A 27,447-nucleotide genomic window follows, 5' to 3' on the forward strand; every position below is an offset into this window, starting at 1 on the left:
ACAGAGGTCTGTGTAAAGGGAGGAGTGGGGAAGATAGTGGGAGGGGAAATTCCACTTAGATTTGTACGGTTTTTCAATCTCCCAAATCTTAAACCCTCGGTTGGTTTTGAAGTAGGGATCCTGAGATAAATAGCACATGGAAAGAAATGTCCTGCCATGATTGAATGGTTGTTGAGATCCTATGAGTCAGGCTGTACTTTTACAGCCTTAAACTCTAAGTTCTTAAACTGATCTGAGAATTAACATGGGTTCTTGGAACTAGACAGAATTGTAGCAGAGGGCATGAATGAATGTAAATAAATGCAGGTATTTCTTCTGACCAATTGCATATTGTTAGGACTTTGAGACAATATATTTTGCAGAAGGGATCATTGTAATACAGGTGAAAATTTATCAGCAGATGCCAATATCTTTATCTCTATGTTTTTATGTTCTTTAATTTTTTGGTATAAGGCATATAGTTTATACATATTTATTTTTAAAAAATTAAGGTATAGCCCTGGCCAATTTAACTCAGTAGTTAGAATGTTGGCCCATGCACTGAAGGGTTATGGGTTTGATTTCCGGTCAAGGGCACTTATCTGGGTTTCATGTTCGATCCCCAGCCCTGGACAGGGCATGTGTGGGATGCAACCAATCAATGTGCCTCTTTCACATCAATGTTGCTCTCTCTCTTTCTCTCTCCCCCCTCATTCCCTCTCTCCTTCAACTCTCTCTAAAAATCAATGGAAAAATATCCTCATGTGAGGACTAACAAAAAAAAAATCAAGGTAGAATTTTTCTATAGTAAAATATACTCCTTTCAGTGCACAGTTTTATAAGTACATACAGTCTGTGACTATCATCACACTCAAAATATAGAACCATTCCATCACTCCCCCACCTCAAAAAACTCCCTCCTATCTCTTTGTGGTCAACCCCTCCTCTCACCGAAGCTCCTGACAACCAATGATTGCAGCAGATCTATCTTTTAAAAGGCATTGGTCTTTTTACCCCAGTTGACCTTTATTATGAAATCCTATTACACGTCATGTTGAATTATGGATTCAGGGAGGATTTTTCTTAGCTGTAAGGAAATATGTGGATCCCACTAACTCCCATATTCAAGACAGTCACTATGGCAATCTTGGGACTTGATTTTCTGGCCTCTTATCCTTTGCCCAGGAATCCAAATGGCACCCTGTAGGATATCTGCCTGGGACTAGAAGCCAATACTGAGGGCTGGGTATGTCTGGCCCTGTGCTCAGTACTTTGCACGGGTTATATAACGTCCTTGTATTCTCACAATATCACTTTGATGTGGATACTATTAATCACATTCCCATTTACAGATGAGGAAACAGAGGCACAGAAAGTGAAGAAACTTGCCCAAGGACACACAGCTAGTGAGTGACAGAGCTGGCGTAAGACCCAGACATCTGATGTCTGATGCCAGAGCCTGTTTTAGCCAGTAATCTATACAGTGTTGACCACATTCCCACCCCAGTAAACACTGAGCTATGTGTTAACATGGATAGTTGCTGTTAAACATATTTCTAACAGTACACCATCTCACTATTGTCTTATTTTTCCAAACACAATTATCACTGTTGTTGTTACTTGACTCTCCTTTTTATCTTTGGAATAGAGAATTGGTATTTTAACTGAAAGTGGAAGAACCCTTTATATGTCACAAACATATGCATATAGGTCTATAAAAAAACAATATGGACCCTTGCATCATACTTACACACAGCATAAACCTTTACTGACCACTGTCCTTAAACATTTCATTTTGGGTCAACATATATTCTCGAGGAACATGCCACCTGGTTTCACCAACAACTGTGGCATCCTCTTGCCCCCGAGGAAGAGGCGTTTAGTGGGCAGGGGCAAGGGAAGGTGAGACGCAGGAGCGGGCAGCTGGTGTTGCCCTGGCAGGGCATCCTCCACCCCTCCCCTTCCTGTAAAGCCAGCAAGGCAAAGAGGCACTTACCACCTCACCTCAAATCTATTTTAAGGGAGAACCAAGCCCCCCACATGAGAAGGCTCTGTAGCTATCGTGTACTGTATAATCGAGATCTTGTCTTGTATTCTCTGCCTCATAACATCCCAGGGACTTCAGATGTACCTTGTTATCTCTGCCATGAAACCATGCTACTCCCCGGAGCAGAGTACAAACAGGTGGCTGTGCAGGCACCGCTCTAAGAGCTAACCTGTGTGAACTCATTTATTCCACACAATGAAACTGTGAAGTGTGTTTTCTTTCTTATCTCCATTTTACAAACAAGAAATCTGAGGCACAGGATAAGTAACCTGCTCAAGGTCATACAGCTGGTAAGTGGAAGAGCTAGTGCCAGATGGGGAGTCAGAGGCCTAGCACAGTTTCTGCGCTCATCTTTTTCAAGTCCCTAATGTTGGCAGTAATGACAAGTCTTCCTTCTATAAAGGATGCCCAGTCCTGTCCCTTTAACAAACGTGGGGGCAGCTGAAAGAGTGGCTCTTTCTTGCCTTACATGTAACGCATCTGTCCTCCAGAAATAAGAAAGACTCTCACTCAGCTCACCTACGTAGTTGAAAACTCTTGAATATAAAACCAAATCACCATCTTTCTGGTAAGTTTTCTTAGTTTGTTGAGCTACTTAGAAGAAATTCATGATATAGAAATAACAACAGCAGTGGTCAACCTCCTATTTGAACAGACTTTTCTGGACAAAGCCAGCCAGCGCCCAGCCTTCCTCCGGCCAGAAACTGTGCAACCCTCCACCACCCGCACTCGCCTCCAGTCAAATGCTGCCTTACCGGAATGCAGTGGTCAGGAGCAAGGGCAAAACTGTAGGATTCCCAATACACAGGCTGCCTTTTCATAAAACCATGCCAATGTGTCTGAGAAATATTTGGGATGGCAAAGTAAAGTCCTGCCAATTTGGTGTCATGATTCGTGCTTTCTTTTCTATCTTATCTTTGAGATGATTTATTGAATGGACACTAGGAATTTGGGAGAAACAATTTTTCTCACTAAGACTTCTCTGTATTCTTGGGACCAAGAGCAGATTCTTTCAAAAGGACATTGATCCTCCGAGCTGGAAAACACCTCAGTGGTCACGGGCTCATTTACCCACGCAGCCTGATGGTTGGGGGAGTAATGTCTGGGAGTATCCCATGATGCATCTCACCCACCGCTCACCTTCTCCAGTGTGTCATTCAGGGCATCCATCGTCTGTATTTTGGCAACATTCACAATAGCACTGAAAAGATGAAAAGAAACTTCATAGAGGACCTGAAAACTTTCCCACTGAAGAGGCTCAATGCTTTATACACAAGCGGGTCTACTTGGCTTTTAAGTGTCACTCTGCTTGGCTATGTCTGAAAGACAAACAGTCCTGCCTCCCACGTGACAAGCCTTATAGGCCAACTTATTATTACTTTCGCTTTTGAACTTTTCATTGGAGTATATGACATACGTAGAAATGTGCACCTATTATCAGTACACGGCTTAGCCCATTTTCAGATACTTAACACACTAGTCTAACCAGCTGCCCCTAAGGATAACCACTACCCTGACTCATAGCCCCATGGATTCGTCTTGACGGCTTGTGAACTTCATAACATGAATGATAAGGCATACGCTCTATTGTGTCTGGCTTCCTCCGAGGTCAAGTTATTTTGTAGGAGGGTTTCAATCAGGGACGAGCCTACAGTACAATTTCTTGATGGAAACTCTGCACTCGACATCGTTTCTTTTTCTGGATGGTTTGTGTTGGTTGGTGCACGTTATTAGGAAACAGACATAGATTGATGATGCCTAGAAAGTTATTTTCCAGGGTCTACTTTTTCAAAAGCTATTCTCCAAGAAGATGTAAGGGGACTGTTTGTCCATGAAGACGAGGCACTCCCATCCCGTGCACATGCTCCTGGAGCAGAGGTGAGGGCAGGGGCGAACGGATGGTGGAGCTGGTGAAACTGCGGCTGCACTGCTGCTCCCTGCACAGGGAGGGCCCTGGCCATTTCATGTTGGTAACTTCCTTTATTATCTTTTAAAAATGGCACCCAAGTTCTATAAGCTTTAGGTCCTACCTACTCATATCTATCTCTGACAAATAGGGAGGAGGTTGATTTCTTGCTGTTTAAGTTCTGTAGTAGTCCAATTCCCATCTTTTAATGACTATTATAAAAAAAAAAACACCCTGCATTTTTAAAAGAGGGGTCCAATCACCACTTTATTACTCTCTAGCCAACTCCTCTTCCTTCACTGTTCAGCTGGAATTAACAGTAAGTCCCCTTGTTCTGAGGTGCAGAGAAATAGGACTTGCCCACTGGCTGCCAAATAGAAGGTCATTTCCAAGCTATGACTCTAGTTGCTGAGCCCCTGGCCCAGGTGTGTTATATAAACAGGGCTTATGTTTAAGTCAGGTCTTAGTAACAGAGCACATTTTCCAAATCAATCAGCTTGCAATTCAACAACCATGTGTTATCATGCACAGAGTACTCTCTCTATTCTAGGAGCTGGCCTCCAAGCTGGGTCACTAGAGAGGACTCACAGCGTCGCTTTCCTTATGTGATGGTTATTTTCTGGTATCGGGAGAAGCAAACACTGCTAAAGGGGCTAGTGAGTATTTTATTTTAATGTAGAAAAGATCCCCAAACCATCTCCTCCACAGAAATCAGAAAGGAAACTTTAAAAGTGATCAAAAATGTGTTATATGAAAGAGGCAGAGAAAGTCCATAGTCCGTTTCCCTCCGTATTCTCCTTCTGAGACTGTTGCCATTTTAACTCTTAAGGAGGTACCCTGAGCATCTAATCAACTCCTTTCAAATACTCACCGACTCATCTATGGAAACCACCTTGAAATAGTCTCTGATGCACCATCATTACACTTCTTGGAGAAGCCATTTCCACATGTTTTCCTTAACTAAGGCACAGAGTGACTGGGCCATTTGTGTGTCTGCTCCAGCCAGAGCTTTCTGCTTAGCTCTGGGAATAGTGCAGTGTGTCAAGGTTACGGTGGGAGGGGCAGGGAGAAACCAGCCTCAGTATCTATAGGCCCTCCTGCTATGCCAAATATAGTAGCCATTAATAGTTTCTAAATAATTGAGTGATGAATTCAAAACAACAACTAAAAAGCATTTATTTTTAATTCAGGAGATTTGCTTCAGCAGAAAGCATACTATGAAAATAGGGCAGCCTAGGGACACTATTTTAAAGGCTAATGTGAAAATCGGATAAAGGGATGTGTGTCAGGGTTGAATGCATTTAGGATTGTGTCATTTAAGTACAAGACAGCTGGGCTGGACTTAGCTAGCAGAATGAATGGGTGGGGTTAGTGATGGGGGCCCAGAGAGAGTTCTCCAGAAGGTAGCCACCTTTCACCTCCAGTCTGCATCACCACGGATCCTGACCCCCACCATGCCCCACCTTGGCGGCTGTCTGTAAACCTGCTTAGCAAAAGCCTAGGGGGACTGGGAGGCCTCTGACTTCTGGAAGAAGTCACTGAAAACTCCTCGAGGTGACACAGGAAAGGAAATCAAGCAGTTCCCTACCTTGTTTTCTCAGATCCTGTTTTTTTGGTGTGTCTCTCCAAGACGCCAATTTCTTGTTTTTTTGAAATTCGCTTCCCTCCAGCTTTTACTATAAATAAATAAGCATCAATATGGGAGTGAGGGTTAGAACAGCAAGAGAAGGCATGCTTTGTTATTCAAGGTATGCATTTAGATTTGAAAAAAATTTAGAACTTATTTTTTAGTTTATTTAAAAAATATTTTTATTGATTTCAGAGGAAGAGAGAGGGAGAGATAGAAACATCAATGATGAAAGAGAACCATTGATTGGCTGCCTCCTGCACACCCCCTACTGGGGATTGAGCACTAAACCCTGGTATGTGTCCTGACCTGAATCAAACTGTGACCTCCTGGTTCATAGGTCGATGCTCAACCACTGAGCCATACCAGCCAGGTTAGAACTTATTTTTTAAAGATCTAAACTTTCATCTAAAACAACGCAATAAAAGAGTTACCCTGAAACTGCATAAAGATAAGAAAAAAGATGTTTCGTGCAAACAAGGTGGGGAGAAGAAGTGCTGAGGTCTGCTTGTTTATGTTCAGGGAGGGGAACTGAGCTTTCAAAGGCAGCAGGTACATCTTCCATTTGGGGAGATGAATAACAACATACTCCCTTAGGCATTTCACTGAAAAACATTTTTCCTTGTTATCAAACCAATTACACTCTTCATGATAGCAATTGACAATTACAATGTGACCCTCCTATTCTCCCACAAGATTAAAGTTTGTGCAAGGCTTGCATTTTGTTTTTTCAACCAAAGCTTTCAAAAGTCAGATTCTGAGAATGAGCCAAAAGTGAGGGCGGTGGCGATAACAGGCATTTAATTCAACAGAGATGCTTCTGATCCCACCATATACCCACCTTTCATCTCAGACCCCGAACCTGGGATGTTGGCCAAGCTCAGATATTATAGTGAGCAACTAAAATGCATTAGTAATCCTGCCACTCAATAGATCAATTAGTGTTAATCAGGCTACAGATGACCTAACAGCAGTTCAAGTATTTAGCAATGTCAGATGAAATCAACTTTTTAAAGGAATGACCCGTTTCAGAATGCAAGTCAAAGCAAATACTTTTTTCTGTTCCCAGGAAATTTGCACATCTGAAATTTGACAAGCTCAAATGAGAAAAAGCTAAATGGACATTGATTTGTTTGCACCTATTAAGTCTTTTTATGGGAATGTCAAATGGACAGTTTTCTAAAACTAGCTCCAATAAAGTGAAAAATAAGGAAAATTGTTTCTCCATGCCTTTGTGAACTTAGTCCGTTGCTCTTTTAAAATGATTACTTAATTTATCGTTTTGATTCTAATACACACATAAAGCACACAATTCAAAAAGCATGAAAAGGTCTGCAGTCTCCCTCCTACCATTATTTCCCAGCCCCCTGGTTCATCTCCCTAGATGCTGCTATGTTATAAGTTTCATGTATTCATCCATAAGTATTCTATATGTCTACTTACATGCTATTATTTTTTAAACTAGAGGCCCAGTGCACAAAATTTGTGCACTGGGGGCGTGGGGCTGTCCCTCAACCCAGCCTGCACCCTCTCCAATCTGGGACCCCTTGGGGGATGTCCAACTCATAATCCAGGACTGCTGGCTCCTAACCACTTGCCCACCTGCCTGCCTGATTGCCCCTAACCGCTTCTGCCTGCCAGCCTGATCACTCTCTAACTGCTTCCCTGCTGGCCCGAAGGCCCCAACTGCCCTCCCCTGCTGGCCTGATGGCCCCCAACTGCCCTTCCCTGCCGGCCATCTTGTGACAATGTGGGGGTGGCCATCCTGTGGCAGCCATCTTGTGATGACATGGGGGTGGTCATCTCATGGCTGCCATCTTGCGATGACGTGAGGGCATGAGGGCCACCTAGACTTTTATTAGTATAGATGGTAGCATAAGATGCACATTGGTCTGTACCTTATCTGTTTATATATTTCTTCAATTACATGTTTTGGAATAAGTTCTATTTCAATACACATACAGAAATGTACCTTTCTTTTTAGCATCTGCCGGGAGCCGGTCCATGCTTGCTGTTTCAAGGGACCTGGCATATATGGCATACTGTTCTTAAAATGTTTGCTCACCTTCTTGGCACTATGTGTTTTAACCAAGGTCTCTGAGAAAGGTTGTTTCCCCAGGTAGGGATTTTCCCCTGAAGTTAGGGAGGGAATAAAACCTCTTAACTAGTGCCAGGTGGGTAATTAATCACTTTAACTACGAACAATCATGCTTAAGCTACATAATCTTTACTCCCTGGAATGGAGATAAGAAACGCCCTAACCTTTGAAATAGAGATTGATAGGATTGGAATCAACTGGTATAAATACAGATGTAAGAAGACAGAACCGAGAGACAGAACCTAGGCACAGAACCTACACAGAACGTTCTCTAGAGACAGAAGAACTTTGCTGGAGAGAACATGGCAAAAGATCCTGGACAGAAACTGGCCTCAGAACCTAGAGACAGAACCTAGCGAGAGAACATGGCAAAAGATCCTGGACTGAACCTGACTACAGAAATTGGCAAGAGAACCTGACTAGAACCTAGTGACTGAACCTGGCTGGAGAACCTGGACAGAACCTGGCTGAAGAACCTAGCGAGGGAACATGGCTACAGAACCTGGCTGGAGAACCTGGAGAACTTAGCAAGAGAACATGGACACAGAACCTGGCTGGAGATCCTAGGCAGAACCTCTCTGGAGATCCAGACCAGAACTTGGCTGGAGATCCTGGCTGGAGATCCTGGCTAGGCTGCTGATCAACTGAACACTGTCTCCGTGTCCTTCCTTCTTCGCCGACTCCGTCTACGCCTTTGGGGACCCCTGGACCTGCTGGGGTTGGACCCCGGCAAGCATCTTTAACATTTCATTATATGAACATTCTGTGTTTAATTAGCCAATTCCCAAATGTTAAGACATTTCAGATGTTTCTAATCCATTGCTATTACAAACAATGCTGCAATTAATATCCTTTCATATATACAGAATTTTGCACAAGTGCAAGTATATCCATGGGATAAATTCCTACAAGTGATCTTGTTAGTTCTCAAGAATTTACATTTGGAATTTGGTTAAATCTTGCCAAATTGCCCTTCACTTGCACCAGTTTACAATCTCACCAGTCACAATGTTAGCAATTATCTCCCCAAGTCCCTTGCAACCATGTGAGCTAGAAAACATTTGATTTTGTCAATCAATAAGTTTTTTAAAAAATGGTATCTCATTGTTTTATTTGCATTTCTTATATTTTATTAAAGGTTGAGTTTGTTTCTGTGATTAAAAGCCATTTATATTTTCTTTTTATGAACTGTTAAAATTCTTTTTTCTAATGCTTTTATTGATTCACTAGAGGCCCGGTGCACAAATTTGTGCACTAGTGGGGTCCCTTGGCCTGGCTGCGGGATCGGGCTGAAACCAGCTCTCTCCAACATCCCCCGAGGGGTCCTGAATTGCCAGAGGGCGCAGGCCAGGCTGAGGGACCCCACTGGTGCAAAATTGGGGCCGGGGAGGAACACGGGAGGTTGGACAGCTAGGGAGGGACCACAGGAGGGCTCCAGAGAATGTCTGGCCCATCTCACTCAGTCCTGATCAGGCGAGCCCAGCAGCAAGCTAACCTACCCCCTGCTAGTCAGTGCATGTCATAGTGAGCGGTTGAGTGGCCTTAGCATATCATTAGCATATTACGCTTAGATTGTTTGAATGGACGACCAGACAACCAGACATATTACGCTTTTATTATATAGGATAGGAGCTGTTTATCTATGAGATGTATCACAAATATAAAATATTTTTCCAATTACTGCCTTTTTGTTGATGTTTTTGCAGTCAGCAATTTTCTGTTTTTGTCAACCTCTTATGGGCTTTGTATCACTAAGGAATTCCCCACTGTGATATTTTATTAATATTATTCCGTATTTTCTTCTAGAACTTTTATGGTTTCATTTTGCATAATCAGTCTTTGGTGGTATATTTAAATCCTTGACCCTTCTAGAATGTATTTTGTGTAAGTCATGTGGAGGCATAATAGATTTTTTTAGATTATCCTAATAATATTAAAAAATCCATCTTTTATCTATTAATTTGAAATGCCATCTTTATCATATACTAAGTACTCATGTATATGTGTGTATATATTACATGTGTATACATATATGCACACGTGTGTACATTACATGTGTGTACATATACACACATGTGTGTATGCATACATGTATATACACATATACACATGTGTATACATGCATGCACACATATTACAGTGGCTATTTCTGGACTTCTATTCTGTTCCATTAATCTCTCTGTCCATTCATATGCCATTATAACTCTATTTAAATTATTGTATTATATTTTAATATCTGACAGTTAGTCCTCCTGTGTTAAACTTCCTTTGTAAAATATTACTAGTTATTCTTATTTATGTTTCCATATGAACTTTAGAACCAGTTTATTAATTTCCTATAAAAAAATCCTGTTGGTATTATATTTAAAGATCTTGCTTTAAATTTATAGATTTTTAAAAAGGAAAACTTTGTATCTTTATACTCCTGGTAGCTCTCTGTTAAAAATATGGTATGCTTTTTTATTGTTTATATCTTCCTTTGAGTCCCTCAGCAACTTGTTCACATAATCTCACACATTTATTATTAGATTTATTCCCTAAGCATTTTATCTTTGTTGTTGCTGTTGCTATTATAAATGAGGTTTAGTCTTCTGTTATAACTCTAACAGACTGTTGTTCTTATATTACTCGTATTGATTTTTATATCTAAATTTCATTAAATTCTCTTATTGTTTATAACAGTTTTAAATTGATTCTTAGGTTTTCCAGGTTTAAAAATGATTAACATAAAAATAATTTGTATTAGTTCCTCCAAAATAATGTTTAATAGTGGTGACAGTGGACATCTTTGTCACCTTAATTTTTAAAGAATTGCTTTCAGTGTTTTTCTATTAAGCATAATGTGCACTTAGAAGGTTATATACATGAGAAGTACATATATTTTCATAAATATATTATCTCATCATGTTAAGGAAATATCCTTCTAGTACTGTTTCATTGCACTTAAAAATTACAAATACATATTGAATTTTATCAAATGCCTTTTTAGCATAAACAGACATGATTTTTCTGCTTATTGTTAATTATATTAATTATATGAATAAATATTTTATGTGAAACCATTCTTGCATTCATGGAATAAACTCTATTTGGTCATTTTGAATCACCAACTTGGTTTTTTTAATTGATTATAAAAGCTTCTCAATAGAGCCCTAGATGGTTTGGCTCAGTGGACAGAGCGTCAGTCTGCAGACTGAGAGGTCCCAGGTTTGATTCCGGTCAAGGGCATGTACCTTGGTTGTGGGCACATCCCTGGTTGGGGGTGTGCAGGAGGCAGCCGATCGATGTTTCTCTCTCATTGATGTTTCTAACTCTCTATCCCTCTCCCTTCCTCTCTGTGAAAAATCAATAAAATATGTTTTTTTAAAAAAAAGCTTCTCACTAGAATTCTGTAATGTTAGATGCAGTCTAATGCAAATTGTTATTGTTAAATAAACAACAATTAAAAATGTGAACTTGAAAATGCTGAGTTTTGTGCCACTCAATTGAAAGGACACTGACAAACCAGAGACTGTCCAGAGGAGAGTGGACCAGAGTGGACCAGAGTGGAGCAGGGAGCAAGTCACAGGAGGCCCTAGGGAACTGGGAGAGGTCACTTCTGAAGGAGCAACGACTCGGAGCTCAGGGGCATCTTCAAAGATCTGAGAGGTTGTCATGTGGGATAAGGAAAGGTTTCTTGGTGAGGAAATGTTATATGGGGTCAAAGAGCTCTACACTTCCAGAACCCTGTGACCTTGAGCAAGATGCTAAAACCCTCTGAGGCTCAGTTTCTGCATCCTTCAAAAGGGAATAATACTGGTTAGAAGTGACATAAGCACCTGGTACATGGTAGGTACAGAATGATGTGTAGTTATTATTATTTGTATTTATTTTATGTTTTTCCAGAGGAGAGAATGAGACCAAAGAATGGAAATTCCAGAAAGGCCGAGTCTGGCTTTGCAGCCTTTGCAGTTTGTGTTATTCGGAGTCAGGTAGCGTGCCTCGTATGTCCTTTGCCCCTCAGTGTGTTAAAGGAAAGAAGTCTACTGCCATGAATATCTGAGGAGGACTTAGGTGAATTTGGTAGAAGCTTAAGTAGATGATCCTTATTATGAAGTCCTTACTATAATTCTAATGCTTCCCACCTATTTACAAAAGAAAACATCACTTCCCTCCCTTCCAGAAGAATATAAGGCTCTTAACAGAAAAACAAATACCAAAGAAATTTAAAAAAATGCAAACATGGGAGTCCTTCATTCTTAAGAACAATAAATAGAGACATTAAAGGGTAAATTAAACATCCCCCAGAATATTTCTACTTCAATGCAGGAGTCTTTCAATCCTCTCTGGTGTAGGGCTATGGGCTTTAAATGAGTTATTTCAAGAAGTGAACCACAGCTTGAATGTCCAGAGCACAGTTCTTGTATTAAACTTATTCTGGTAGGTAATCCCACTTGGTCAGCCATGTACAGCAGAGAAAAGCAGAGGATAATATTCCCATACTATAGTGGATACATGGAGGTATGCACAGATTAAGGCTCGCTCTACATTGAGGTGACTGGACCAGCTGGAACCAGTTTGTGGGAGGGTCATCTTCAAAGCGCTACTGGGAGCACACTTATCCTGGTCTCCTGGGATCTAGCAAACCATCCTACCTAATAAAAGAGAAAGATGGTAATTGGCGTATGACCGCTACCCTTCCCATTGGCTAATCAGGGAGATATGCAAATTAACTGACAGCCAAGATGGTGGCCGGCAGTCAGGCAGCTGATGAGAACAGGGAGGCTTGCTTACTTCAGTGACGGAGGACTCCAACGTTCCCCGCCTGACTTGCCGGCCTCTCAGCTGCAACTCTAAGCAATTATGTTGCAAATATAGAAGCTAAAAAAAACCCAGAAACCTGCTTTACTCAGCCGGGCTTCAGCCAGCCGGACCACAACATTGTATCAAATACAGACGGTAAACAAAGGCCAGAAACCTGTTTTCAGCAGCCGAGGCCTCAGAGCTAAAGCTGGCCCAGAATTAAAAAAAAAAAAAAAAAAGCAGTTGGGAGCTTCAGTCACCCGTCAACCTGAAAACGGCGCTCAGCCCCTCACCCAGACTGGCCAGGCACCCCAGTGGGGACTCTCACCCTGATCTAGGACACCCTTCAGGGCAAACCAGCCAGCCCCCACCCGTGCACCAGGCCTCTATTCTATATAGTAAAAGGGTATATGCCTCCCGGCACTGGGTTCAGTGGAGCCGTGAGGCCTCCCGGCACCGGGATCAGTGTGACAGGGGGCAGCGCCCAAACCCCCTGATTGGCCCTGCTCTGTGCGTGACAGGGTACAGAGCCCCAACCCCCCTGATGGGCCCTGCTCTGTGAGTGACAGGGGCAGTGCCCCAACCCCCTGATTGGCCCTGCTCTGTGCGTGACAGGGTACAGAGCCCCAACCCCCCTGATGGGCCCTGCTCTGTGCATGACAGGGGGCGGTGCCCCAACTCCCCAATCGGCCCTGCTCTGAGCCCGACCAGGGGCTGCACCTAGGGATTGGGCCTGCCCTCTGCCACCCGGGAGCAGGACTAAGCCAGCAGGTCATTACCCTCAAGGGGTCCCAGACTGCGAAAGGGCACAGGCCGGGCTGAGGGACCTCCCTCCCCCCCGAGTGCACAAAAATTTGTGCACTGGGCCTCTAGTCCTACATAATAAAAGGCTAATATGCAAATTGACCAAACTGTGGAACGACCAGTCGCTATGATGCACACTGACCACCAGGGGGCAGATGCTTAATGCAGGGGGAGCACCGCTCAGGCAAAAGCCTTCGTAGCAACACTAAGGATGTCTGACTGTGGGAAGCAGGTCAGTCGGACATCCCCCGAGGGCTCCCGGACTGCGAGAGGGTGCAGGCTGGGCTGAGGGACCCCCCTGCTCTCCCAGTGCACAGATTTTCTGCCCCAGGCCTCTAGTTGTAAATAAACATCTACAACCCAACCCAGTCAAGTCTTGCCCATTTTGCTTATGGCAGATAGGTCTGACTCATGGGACCTCTTCAAAGTCTCACTGTAACTAAATTAGTTCAAACATTTACATAATTCTGTGTTTGGGACCATATTGCCTTTTGAACATTAATAGAAACATGAACTAGAATGGGGTGAAGTGAAATGTGAACTGATTTAACATTTTAACAGGCCTTTGAATATGAATACATAGAGTAAAACTTTAGGTGCTTTCAATAAGCACAACAAACTAGAGAGAAAACATGTAAAAGAGAGAGACACTGAGGGTGACGGCAAGACTGGGGGGGTGAGGGGACAATGGGGGATAAAGACACATTTGGAATACCTTAATCAATAAAAAGTTTAAAAAAGAGAGAGAGAGAGACACTCTTTTTGGATAGTTTCATTAGAAAACAAAATATATGTGGGGAAAATGAAACTTTGTTTCCCCTCCTCTGAGTAAGAGGTATATTCTTGTGGCTTCTTTTGCAGTTTACAGTGCCAGAAATAGACCCTTGAGTTTAGAATGCTACATAATACTTTTGCAGTTAAATCTCCCAGACATTTTGCACAGTTTTTCGTAAAAGGCAGTCAAGATAAAGAAAGAAAAGCCTGCCAGAAAAATTAAGCTTTTTTCCTTCACTAACCGGTAGAAAATGCACGTGAAAAAACTGACCACTCCAAAGATTTGTAAAAACTCTGCCTAGTGACTTCGAATTTTTATGTGAAGATCTTAATTCAAAGGTTAGATGCTTGCAAAATGCTTCCTTTGCACTTACATTTGATTTTTCAGCAAATTTTAAGCTGCCAATCAACACCTAGAAGACGCCCATCCGAAGAAGGCAGGGAGCAAGGAGAGAGGGCTTTAGAACGGGAGCACATGGCATGGGCTCCACTTGATTCCCAAACCTCAGGCTCACTGCCCTCCAGGTGTGCAGCCCCGGACAAGTCCCACAACCTCGCTGACTTCAGTTTGCTCCTCTGTGGAACAGGATGATGGCTGTCCGTCTGCAGGGGTGTTGCCCTGTCTAGGAGGTTCTGTGCAGCGCCAGGAGCACAGTCAGTGTGGGGTGGATGTGGTTGTTCTTGTCCTTGCGATCATCAAACCCTGTCCCCGTGATGCCTGAGAAAGTGGGTCTTCTAGCATCTCTCTCAAACCTCACAGACCAAACCCTGTAAGTTGACCTGAGCTGACTGAAGTTGAGAGAATTAAGCCTCTGCCCCTTTTTTAAAATTTTTTTTGTTAATGGTGCTGGCCCTATAGTTTCCCCCCACTTTCTGCACTAGTTTCACACTTGGGGATCTAATCCCCAAACTTCGTTCTCTCTCTTTTTTTAATATATTTTTATTGATTTCAGAGAGGAAGGGATAGGGAGAGAAATAGAAACATCAATGATGAGAGAATCATTGATCGGCTGCTTCCTACACGCCCCACACAGGAGATCGAGCCTACAACCCAGGCATGTGCCCTGACTGGGAATTGAACCATGACCTCCTGGTTCACAGATCGACACTCAACCACTGAGCCACACCAGCCAGGCCGGTCTCTCTTTAATGAGCCAGAAAACAGATTCTCTCTGGGGGTTCCGTGGTGTCCTCTCTGATGGCTCTGATTCACTTGACTTAAACTGAATTAAAAAGTGCAGGGAATACACAGGAAAACTCACGAACTCCTGCCCTTTCTAATTCATTACGTATGTACTTGGCTTCCTCGATCACCTTCTACGCACACATTTTTGGCTGCTCATTGTGATGAGGTTCTTATAAAACTGAGAGTGAGGCAAATCAAAAAGCAGAAAATCCAAAGCTAAGCTTCCTAGGGCCCAGGCCAGCTCATGTTTAATGTAGTCTTGTGTCACAGCATAAATTTATAGCCACGGCTAATGGAGGTGCAATATATTATATTAATATACATGAAAGAGAAACTGCTAAGCACTCGACATGGAGGTGGGAAAGAGTTACCGCCGGCTGACTTTCGAGTGGTTTCATTTTTAACTGAGATGGGGCGGGCACGTGTATATTTTCTATGCATTTTCCTCTGTTCTGCCCACTGCAGTAGTGTCTAATGCAGCAGCCCTCAGTCACCCGATGACTTGCGACTGGGGAGGGTAATTTCTTCTGATGGTTGTGCGTTTTACGAGGCCTGCATTTGATGGGGATTAACATTCATGTGCTGGGTACCTTGCAGAGGTGATCGCCTTTCATCATCATAACAACCTTATAATATCCACGTTAGTTATTACTCCCTGTTTTAGAGGCGAGAAAACGGATGCTCAGAGATGTGGAGTGAAAGCAGGGTTTCAACCCACGTCTGTCCAATTCCGAAGGCCACGTCAAATCCTCCCCGTCATAACATGCCCACTTCCCACTTTCTGGGACCTGTAAATTGATTATTAAGAATCAGGTGAAGGCCGAAACCGATTTGGCTCAGTGGATAGAGCATCGGCCTGCGGACTGAAGGGTCCCGGGTTCGATTCTGGTCAAGGGCATGTACCTGGGTTGCGGGCACATCCCCAGTGGGAGATGTGCAGGAGGCAGCTGATCGATGTTTCTCTCTCATCGATGTTTCTGGCTCTCTAACTCTCTCCCTTCCTCTCTGTAAAAAATCAATGGAATATATTTAAAAAAAAAAAAAAAGAATCAGGTGAAGATTTGATGGAATTCTGGTGAGGAATTACTGTTGTTCCCCAAATAAAATTGTGCACCATCGCAAATTGGTTTGGACTTAACCTAGGTAGCGAGACCAGATGAAGAAGGAGGCTTCTTTGTTCCCTGGCTCTCAGTGGGGAGGCAAAAGTCTGCCTTCATCTCCATCCTAATTACCCCAAACCTCTTATCTGTAGTGTCACAGTTCGTAATAATTAATTGTCATGCCAGAGGCATCGTGACATGCTTGACGGATTCCTGGTGTGCTATGTACACAGAGTAATTAGCAGTCATTAGTGGTGAGGACAGAAAGTTCTTGGTGACTTCATTCGAACGCTTCTTTGGTTAGGTTTATCTCTGCGTCCTTTGTGCATGAACCTAACTTAGTAAATCAGGTTTTAGCTTAACTGTTTTATGAAGGATTGGGGTGGAAGTGGTGAGAAGAGAACGGTGTCTTTTTTTTTTTTTTTGTCATTATCTGTGAGATGACTTCTCTTCTAATAATTAGCATTTATCGTTCCTGACCATTAGGCAGCAACATTAACTTTAAATATAGACAGTGTTAAACACTGCTAAATCCAATGAAATATAGTGTCAGGCATCTGCCACAGGAGAGCAGGGCATGGAGCCCAGAACTGGTAACGAGTGAAAATTCTGACTCTCTCAGCCAGGCTGCTCCCCAGAAAACCACCCAACCTCTGTGTCAGTGTATCAGCTTGGCAGAGGTTATACCCGCCATCCTCCTCTGCAACAAAGATGACTGAAGTAACCTTGGCCTAGAGGTGCCAAGTTAGACCAATAAGTAAATCTTGTAAATGGGGAAAGGATAAAAGGAGGCAGGCAGTTGAAAGAACATAAAACTGGCTAAAAATAGGCCTACATGCTTCAGTCAATCTAGATGAACATACGGTTAAGTACAATAAAACTAATTTCCATATTCCAGAGAGTTGATATAAGTAGCATACATTTAAAATGAAGGGAGGGAAGGAGGGAGGGAGAGAGGGGGAGGAGGTGGGAGAGAGAGAGAGAGAGAGAGAACTGTGGCTGCTTTGCAAAGCACCTTGATAGCTACGGTTTTCAGGCAGCCCCCTCCAGTGTTTGAGTCCTTATTAGAAAGTGCTCCTCAACTTGTTGACAGGCAAATACATCACTGACACCACCGCCCAGCCCACATGCATGAGGCGGGAGAGAGACTGGAGGTGGCTGTCCTTGCTGTGGAAGCTGGTTTGCCGGGCTATGGAGTCAGATGTCGTGCAGTATCTCGGGGAGCCTGAGTCTTAGAGCTGGAACCTCTAGGGAGGTTTCCATGGCAGTAAATCATCTTCCAGGGAGGAAAGGGCCAACCTTGCTACCTATCTCTTCCCACCAGCACCCAATCCCTCGTCCTCTCATATATAATCGGGTTTTAATTGATCTGGGGCCTGACAAATCCCCAGGTGGTTTACACACAAGCGTAGAAAGATCAAAGGCACAGCAGGAAGTCAGCTGCATGAAGTCAGAGCAACAATGGCAGGCTGAGAACCTCTGCGCTGTCGGGCCTCTGAGGAAGGCATAGATGGCAGGGCAGCAGCACCGAGGCCCTTGCTACCTGCAGGACAGAGGGCAGTGGGCAGCCTACCTGCGGGCGGATGCCCCCCTTTCAGCGGGGAGGGCAGGACTTGCACTTCATCTGCCATAGCGTGTGCCAGTGCCAGTGCCAGTGCAGGTGCCGGTGCTCCACAGGCCTGCCAGCTGTGGCTGCCCCACTGCACCAGGCTTTATACAGGCTGGGGGCGGGGCCCCTTCAGGGCGTTGCTGAGCAGCAACAGGGCTTGTCACCTCGCTCTCTGGGAACCTGCATCTCCTTGGCAGGCTTTCTCCTAGAAGGAAACATTCTTCTTATTTCCTCCATCTGAGCAGGCAGGGTAGATGGCCAGGGGACTCTTATTTTCTTTCACAAAAGGAAGACGAGAGGACAAAGTTCAATAGAAAACTTTTTCTCTCCAACTATTCATCCATCAAGTATATATGGAGAAGCTGCAGTGTGACAGGCTGTTTGTCACATACTGGCATGACAAGGAGGGGAAGACTAGATCTTTGCCTCAAGACATCTGTAATCTTTTTAAAGACACAATTATAAAACAAAGTGCTATGCTTTTGTCCCGGGCTTTGCCATTGTAAGCATTTATACTAAGAAAATGATGGGAGATGTAAACAATGGTTGGGGATGTAAACAATGATGTAAAAAAGACTGGTAATCATATATTTCTTGTTTTAATTTTCACTGGAATCAACATAAGCATCCCCAAATAGAGAGAGATAGTTACATAAAATATAGCCACGAGAGTGCACATTTACAAGTCATGCTTTAAAATAATATTTAATGATGTGAAAAATATTCATAATGAGATCATGGAAAAGCAGGCTAGAAACCAATAGGTGCCAATTTTGTTAAAAAGATAAAGTATAAACATAAGCATTATTGTATCTCCTGTGCTGTTCAACATTTAGCCAATGGCGGGTACTTAGAGATATCTCTTTGTTCTTAAATACAGTTAAGAAATTCTGCTCTTCAAAAAACATTGTTAAAAAAATGAAGACCAGATGCAAACTGGGAGAAAATATTTATAGAACACATTTCTGATAATAACAACCAAATTTAAAAATAAGCAAAACAGTGTCCGGCCGGTGCGGCTCATTTGGTTGAGCATCATTCCATGCACTGAAAGGTCATTGGTTCAACTCCCGGTCACATGCCTACATTGTGGGTTTGACCCCTGGCCAGTGTGCTGTGCCAATCTCTCTCTCTCTCTTTCTCTCTCCCTCTCTCTCTCTCTCTCTCTTTCTCTCTCTTTCTCTCTCCCTCCCCCCACTCCCTCTCTAAAAAATCAATAAAAATAAGCAAAATATTTTTAAACCTCCACAAAGTAGAGATATTGACAAGTAAGCACATACAAAGATTCTCTACATCATTAATCAATTGGAAAATGCAAATTAAATACACACTGAAATATATTAGAATGGCTCAACAACAACAACAACAAAGGCAACTACAACATGTTGGTGGGAATGTAAACTGGTAAAAACCACTTTGTAAGTCAGTTTCTTATCAAATTAAACATATACTTGCTATATGACTAACAATCTAATTCCTAAGAATTCTCCCCAGAGAAATGAAATCATATGCAAACATAAACACCTATATACATATGTTTATAACAGGTCTGTTCATAATTGCCAAGAGTTAGAAACAACCCAAAACAACTATAGAATGAATAAACAGACTGTGGTACATCCATACAATAGAATAGTAATCAGCAATAAAAAGGAATGAACAGAGACATGCAACAACATGGTGAATCTCAAAAGCATTATACTAAATGAAAGTGAGACTAAAGCACTACTTACTGCATAACTCCATTTATATGGCACTCTTGAAAAGTCAAAACTACAGGAACAGAACCGGATCAGTGGCTGCCAAGGCGGGGGTGGGGAGAGTGGTTTGACCACAAAGCAGCAGGAGGGGACTTTTGGGGGCTGACAGAAATGTTCTGTACTTTGCTTGTGGTGGTGTTTACAGTCACCATACATCATACAGACATCATCTAAAAATGGTGAATTTTACTGTAGCAAATTATACCTCAGTACATACCTCATATTACACCTCACTAAACAATAAAAGATCTATTTGTTAAATTAATGGGTGAAAATACTCTAAAATGTTAAGTGTGGCTATTTATATGTGGGAATATTACCTCTTGATTTTTATTTTTTTCTGTTTTTTCTGTATTACTTTTTAAATCAGTAAAAATCAATGAGACACCAAAAGCAAAGACAACAAAAGCAAATATAAACAAGTGGGACTACATCAAACTAAAAAGCTTCCATACAGCAAAAGAAATCATTAACAAAATGAAAAGGAAGCCTAATGAGTGGGAGAAAATATTTGCAAACCATGTATCTGATAAATTATGAATATCCAAATTATATAAGGAACTCATATAACTCAATAGCCAAAAACAAACAAAGTGATTTTTTAAAAATGGGCAGGATCCCTAACCGGTTTGGCTCAGTGGATAGAGCGACAGCCTGTGGACTGAAGGGTCCCAGGTTCAATTCCGGTTGCAGGCACATCCCCAGTAGGTGGTGTGCAGGAGGCAGCTGATCGATGTTTCACTTTCATCGATGTTTCTAACTCTCTATCCCTCTCCCTTCCTCTCTGTAAAAAAAAATCAATAAAATGTATTTTTTTAAAAATGGGCAGGGGATCTGAATAGACATTTTTCCAAAGAAGACATACAGATGATCAACAGGTGCATGCGTGACAAGGTGTACAATATCACTATGAATCAGGGAAATGCAAATCAAAACTAGAATGAAATATCACCTGTTAGGATGACTATTTCATAAAAAAGACAAGAAATACCCTTCTCTCTCCTAAGCTCCAAGGCCCCTTCTTTTCCCTCTGTAAGTTGTTTCCTGAGTCCATTTCTTCTACTGCTCAATTCTTCTACCTCTGCTACTTTCTAAATAAACTTTCTCTTAGAAATAACAGTTGTTGGAAATAATAGGCGGTGGAGAAAAAGAAACCTTTGTGCACTGTTGGGGGAAATGTACACTTACAGGAAAAGATATATGCCCCCATGTTCACTGCAGCATTATTTACAACTAGAAGCCCGATGCACGAAATTCATGCAAGAGTAGGCCTTCCTTCCCCCGGCTGCCGGCACCGGCTTCCCTCTGGCACCCGGGACCCAGGCTGGCTTCCCTCTGGCCACCGGCAGGCACCCAGGACCCAGGCTTTCCTCGCAGCCATGGCTTTGTCCGGAAGGACGTCCCGTCTAATTAGCATATTATGCTTTTATTATTATAGATAGCCCAAATATGGAAGTAACTTAAGTATCCATTAATGGATGAATGGATAAAGAAATTGTGGTATATATACACAATGGAATATTATACAGCCATAAAAAGAAAAAATTGTGCCATTTATGACAACATGGATGGACCTTGAGAACATTATGCTAAGTGAAGTAAGTCAGGCAGAGAAAGACAAATACCATATAATCTCATTTATATACAGAATGTACAAAAACCCCTCATATATACAGAGAACAGATAGGTGGTTGCCAGAGGCAGGGGGTGGGGAGTGGGCAAAATGGGTGAAGGTTATCAAAAGGTACAAACTTCTAGTTATAAAATAAGCCATGGGGATGTAATACCAAGCATGATAACTCTAGTCAATAATACTGTGTTGTATAGTTGAAAGTTTCTAAAAGAGTAGATCTTAAAAGTTCTCATCACCAGAAAAAATTTTTAAATTATGTGTGATAATGCTATTAACTAGACTTATTGTGATGATCATTTCACACTGTATACCAGTACAAATATGAAATCATTACATTGTACATCTAAAACTAATGTGATGTTATATGTCAATTATATCTCAATTAAAACAATAAAAACCCTTTGGGTGGTGGGGGAGTGTGTGAAAGTGCTGTGACCAAAATAAGTAGCTACTATGGGAGCAAAGAGAAAGAATAATTGTATCATTTGTATATTTTGTGAGTGGTCTCCTCTTGCATAGCCCTGGACTAGGAGCTGGGGTTAGAGGTGACACCAAACACCATTCCTGCTTTCAGCAAATCTCACAGCCTCATAGGGGATGTTGAGGGTGACATGAGAAGGCTAAGAGGATGCCTTCTGTGATTAACAAGGCTTATAATAATGGTGATCCACAGGAATTTCTGTGATGATGAAACATTCTGTGTCTGCTCCGACCAATATGGTAGCCACAAACCACATGTGACCTGAGCATTGCAATGCGGCTGGTGCAACCGAGGAACTGAGTTTTTAATTGCAATTAACTTAAATATAACAGCTACACATGGTCCGTGGTACTGTATTGGACGACACGTGTCTGTAGCATAAAACCCAGTTGTGTGATGGTTGTTGCCCAGATCTCATTGATTACCCTCTATATCTGCCTATTGTGGAAGGCAAGGTGGGCAGCAAAGGCAACCACCCCTTAGGAGAAATACGGAGAATCCCTCTCTATTCCACTCCTCCCAACCCTACATATTTAACATGAGCTTCACACACGAGTACATACACAGCATGTTCGCTTTTGTTTTTCTAATGACCTCAAAATGGAAAGTATCTACAAGTTAATAACGTAACTGTAAATAGGGGTATAATAAAAGAATGGCATAACTTACAAAGAGATGAAGAACCTGCTTAACTGTAGAGATGTGAGTAGATGGGGAACAGGGAACATGAGGCCTATGTGTTTTTCTTCTGGTGGCCTCTTCCCACTCTGCTTCCCTCTCTGCTTCCACAGGAGTAGGAGGACCAGAGTCCCCCCCCCCCCCCCCAGACTTCTTTGGTGCATGTGCTCCACCACAAGGCAGCCCCTGGGGGTGGGGGGACAGGGGGCAGGTGGGGTCTTCCATGCCCTGCCTCACATGAGCTATTAAAAGCCCTGGCCTACCCTGGCTGGTTGGTTCAGTGAATAGAGCATCAGCCTGTGGACTGAAGGGTCCCAGGTTCGATTCTGGTCAACGGCACATGCCTGGGTTGCAGGCTCGGTCCCCAGTGGAGGGCGTGCAGTGCCGGAAGCCGGTCCATCCTTGCTGCTTGACACAGTCGCTGCAGGATAGAAACATCTGCACAGCATATGTTTCAAGGGACCTGGCGTATATAGCATACTGTTCTTAATATGTTTGCTCCCCTTAGCGCTGTGTGTTTTAACCAAGGTCACCTCTCCGAGAAAGGTTGTTTCCCCAGGTAGGGATTTTTCCCTGAAGTTAGGGAGGGGATGAAACTCCTTAACTAAGTGCCAGGCGGGTAGTTAATCACTTTAACTACAAACAATCATGCTTAAGCTACATAATCTTTACTCCCTGGAATGGAGATAAGAAACGCCCTAACCTTTGTAATAGAAATTGACAGGATTAAAATCAACTGGTATAAATACGGATGTAACAAGACAATAAACAACAGAACCTCTCTGGAGATCCAGACCAGAACTTGGCTGGAGATCCTGGCTGGAGATCCTGGCTAGGCTGCTGATCAACTGAACGCTGTCTCCGTGTCATTCCTTCTTCGCCGACTCCGTCCACACCTTTGGGGACCCCTGGACCCGCTGGGGTTGGATCCCGGCAGTGCAGGAGGCAGCCAATCGATGATTCTCTCTTATCATTGATGTTTCTATCTCTCCTACTTCCTTCCTCTCTGAAATCAATAAAAATATATTTTAAAAAAAAACAAAAACAAAAAACCCTGGCCTGCTGTGTGCACTGCGAGGTGAGTGGAGCCTGGGTTATTTATTTTGAGGATGTACTATAGCCTCCATCAGGATGAAAGTCTCAACCAAGGGAGGCAACATGTTATTACCCTTTAAATGGGCTTATAAACCTCATTTTAAGAGAGTCGTTTGTCTAGTTAACTGCAGTGGGAGAGTGGTTCGTGCTAGGACCAAAGTATTTGGAATTGTGCTGAGTCATGCTAAAAGCCTAGTAAAACGGCTTCTCACGACACTGAGCTTGCCAGATGGCTTTTTGTTTTTTTAAATGAAAGGACAATATAACATGAAAGACATTAATAAGATTTCAAAGTCATACAGCACTTTCATTAAAGTACTCTCTTCTTTTAGTTTGTGTGTGTGTGTGTGGGGGGGGGGGGGTGGGGGGGAAGGCATTATTACCTTACTCATGCACTCATAGTTTTGCAGTGTGTGTCTCATTTTTATATTTCAGTTTTTTCTCGTAACATTAGTTAGATGCTGCATCTAATGCCCAGCTCTGAAAGTATGAGAAATCTGTTAGATCCGCAAGCAACCTAACAGGAGGATAACAGCTTTCACGTGGTGGGGTGGTTGAGGGGGACGCTCCCTTCAAGGGGCCCTGCCCTGTTTTGTAAGATATTTCTGAGCTCCCAGGGCCTGCCTGGGTTCACCAGCTTCCTTTGTCTGTTTATAAGCTAGAGTGTGCCTTCCTCTCCCCTCTTCCTTCAAAATACTCATTTTCCTCTCCTCCAGGGACATTTGAAAATCCTGATGTACTCTAGCAGCAAACTTGTGCTGTCTTCTCTCTCTGTTGCAGCCAAAACAAAGGGTCTATTAATAATCCAGAGAGGTATGCAGGGATAGCTGAGTTATCACACAGACACATACCTGTGCAGATGGGGGATTTCCCCAGCAACAAAACAGGTCTGGATTCTGTGAGCACCGTGTTGAAGTTAGTCAGCCTTGAAGACAATGTAAACACTGAACAGCATACTGTCTCTTGCCTGGGGCCTTGAAGTTTGGAGGTGGGTGCTAGAGCAAAAGGCAAGTTGTCTTCTTTAGAAGATAACAGTCACTTGTTTGTAGAAGTAAGATGATTAGTGAAAACACTAGTTTTTGCAATCCCCTGTCTTCCTTACCTCCTATGAAGTAAAAGCTTATTTACCCCATTTTACAGGTGGGAAAAGGCCATAAAAGGCGATAAAGAGTGGCAAATGAGCTGATAAACATTGTACAATGGCAGAGAAATGACTGGAAGCTGCTACTGATCAATGCTGAACCAACCTTCAGCATCTGAGAAGTCATGCTGGAAATCTGTACAACACACCAATCAGAAAACAGTGTTCTCTCTAAGCAGCAGATGCTAATCTTATGTTGTATGTAACAAGGTTAACTGCCCCTTCCATGTGTTAGAAAGTTTCAGGTACCAGAGATTCTAAAAGGAGTTCCAACTGTAGCCAGACTGAGCCACGGGAAGATGCAAAAGGTTGCCAGCTACCAGACTTTGATGGGCCAGTTTGATTGTATTTGCTCTGTTGATGGCTTCCCTCTTCTACTTCCCAATGTCATCCCCACTTTCCTATTTAAGGAAAAAATAGAACTGAAAATTCATAGGGGACATTTTTGCTATAATTCTTTCTTTAGTCTGTATCTGTTTATTTTAGTTCTTTCCTCTCTTCTTGACACCAGTCTTGGAGATTTTTTTGGATTTGATACCAAAGGCAAAGGCAACAAAAGCAAAAACAAGTGAGACTACATCATACTAAAAATATTTTGTACAGCAAAGAAACCCATCAACAAAATTAAAAGGCAACATACCAAATATTTGCAAATTATATATCTGGTGAGTGGTTAATATCCAGAATATATAAATAACTCATAGAAACCAAAAACAAAAAAACAAACAACCCGATTTAAAAATGGGCAGGAGATATCAACAGACATTTTTCCAAGGAAGACATACAGATGGCCAATAGGTACATGAAAAGATGTTCAGTATCACTAATCATCAGGGAAATGCAAATCAAAACCACAATGAGATATCACCTCACACCTTCATTTTTCTTACTATGAGTGAGGTTGACCATAATGCTTAAGATTCATTTGTATATCCTTTGTTGTAAATTATTTATTCACAAATTATGTTGATTCTTCTATTGGTTTGTTAGTATTTTGGTCATTTTTGTTATTACTTTTTATGCACTATTATCTGTGTAATAAGCAACATGTTAATGATTTTCTTGTGTAAATTAGAAAATACATAGAAATTAGTGATGTATGTCAAAAGTCTTCTCTAGAGGAAATTTTGTTATTTTTTTATGTTGTTACATATTCATTAAACAAAAATTTATTACTGATATTTTCAAACATACAGAAGTAGAGAGAATGGTATAACATACTGCCATGCACCCCTTACCCAGTCAACACATGGCCAGTCTTATTTCATCTACAACCTTCTCCTGCTGCCCCCACGCCCACAGCTTTCCCCTCCCGCTTGGACTACTTAGATGCAAAGTCTGTGGTATTATATAATTCCACCATAATGATTGCTATTGCTTTACAATATTACTAATATCTTCTAGGAAAAATTTAACAGTCATTCTTTAATATCATTAAATGTCGTAAGTGTTCCCCTCCACGTCCTGCGTGGTTCAGGGTTCGGGTCTGGAAGAGGAGCCGCACAACAAATGAAAAAGAAAAGACACGAGATAATTTGGGAATATTGGGGGACCAGACGAGAGAGTCCAACTCAAGAGGAAGGACTTCCACTGTGCTCAGGCCTCACCAAACTTTTTATAGTGAGCGGTAAACAAGGTAGTGGTTACCAAAGTTACACTTTTCTTGTGAGTTTCACTTGTTTACACCATGGTTATACTTCCTGCACTTCCTCAGCCCCTTAGATTCCCAGGTAAGATCTAGGGAGTGTTATAAGGTCAAGCCTAATTATGCTAAGAGGACTGTGCCCTCTAAGCTGGGAATTGTTTGTGACTTTGCCAGCAGGTCAGTCCAAGGCTTAACCCTATATCAGTTTCCCACAATTAAATATTTAGCCAGTATTCAAATTTGCCTAATTTGCTCATAAATTTTTGTTATAGTTTGTTCACATCAGACTCTAAATCAATGTACACAGCGCATTTGGTTACTATGTCTGCTAAGTCTGTAGGTAAGCAAAGATTTGGAAACAGCCCATCAGTAGATGAATGGATAAAAAAGCTATGAGATATTTACACTATGGAATACTATGTAGCTGTAAAAAAGAGGGATGTCTTACCCTTTGGAACAGCATGGATGGACCTGGAAAATATTATGCTAAGTGAAATAGGCCAAACTGAGCTAAACACCAAGACAAATATCACATAATCTCACTTATTTGTGGAATCTAATGAATAAAATGAATTGACCAACAAAATAAGACCCATGGAGGCATGGAACAGACTGACGTACCTCGATGTGGGGTTGTGGGGGATGAGAAGAGACAAATCAAAGAATTATATACTTATATGCATAGCCCATGGACACGGGCAATAGGGTAGTGAAGACCTGGCGGGCGAGGAGGCAGGGCTGGAGGAGGGGGGAAATGGGAGACATATGTAATACTATCAACAACAAAAAACAAACAAATATATATATATATATATATATATATATATATATATATATATATTTTTAAATCTGTAGGTTCCCTTCCCTTCTTCTTTCCTTGCAATTATTTACCAAAGAAGCTGGGTCTGTAGTCCTGTAGAGCTTGTTACATTCTGGATTTCCTTGGATTTGATATGTTGCTATTTTTTCCCTGATCTTTGTATTTCTTGCAAACTGGTGTTTAGCTCCAGAGGCTTTATCTGATTCAGGTTGGATTTGTTTATCTTTGGCAAGTAGACTTCAGGAGTATTAATGTGCACTTCCTATTGAATCATGTCAAGAG

At 42.2% G+C, this 27,447-nt stretch overlaps 1 protein-coding gene across 3 annotated transcripts in view; it reads right to left on the bottom strand.

The window, feature by feature from the left end:
* Nucleotides 1-27,447, bottom strand: part of DAPL1 (death associated protein like 1) — a 65,441-nt gene that overhangs the window by 4,565 nt on the left and 33,429 nt on the right. For 2 of the 3 annotated variants that reach the window (XM_036320574.1, XM_036320572.1), the window contains exons 1-3: nt 17,877-18,018; nt 5,521-5,608; nt 3,167-3,227 (exon numbers count right to left, since the gene is read on the bottom strand). In XM_036320574.1, coding sequence (XP_036176467.1) covers nt 3,167-3,227; nt 5,521-5,608; nt 17,877-17,934 — 207 coding nt within the window. In that variant the 5' untranslated portion in view covers nt 17,935-18,018. Of the gene's footprint in view, nt 1-3,166; nt 3,228-5,520; nt 5,609-17,876; nt 18,019-27,447 lie in introns of those variants that run through there. The other variant, XM_036320573.1, reaches the window with a different exon arrangement.

Source organism: Myotis myotis, unplaced genomic scaffold (assembly GCF_014108235.1).
Source record: "Myotis myotis isolate mMyoMyo1 unplaced genomic scaffold, mMyoMyo1.p scaffold_m19_p_8, whole genome shotgun sequence".
Classification (NCBI taxonomy): Eukaryota; Metazoa; Chordata; class Mammalia; order Chiroptera; family Vespertilionidae; genus Myotis; species Myotis myotis.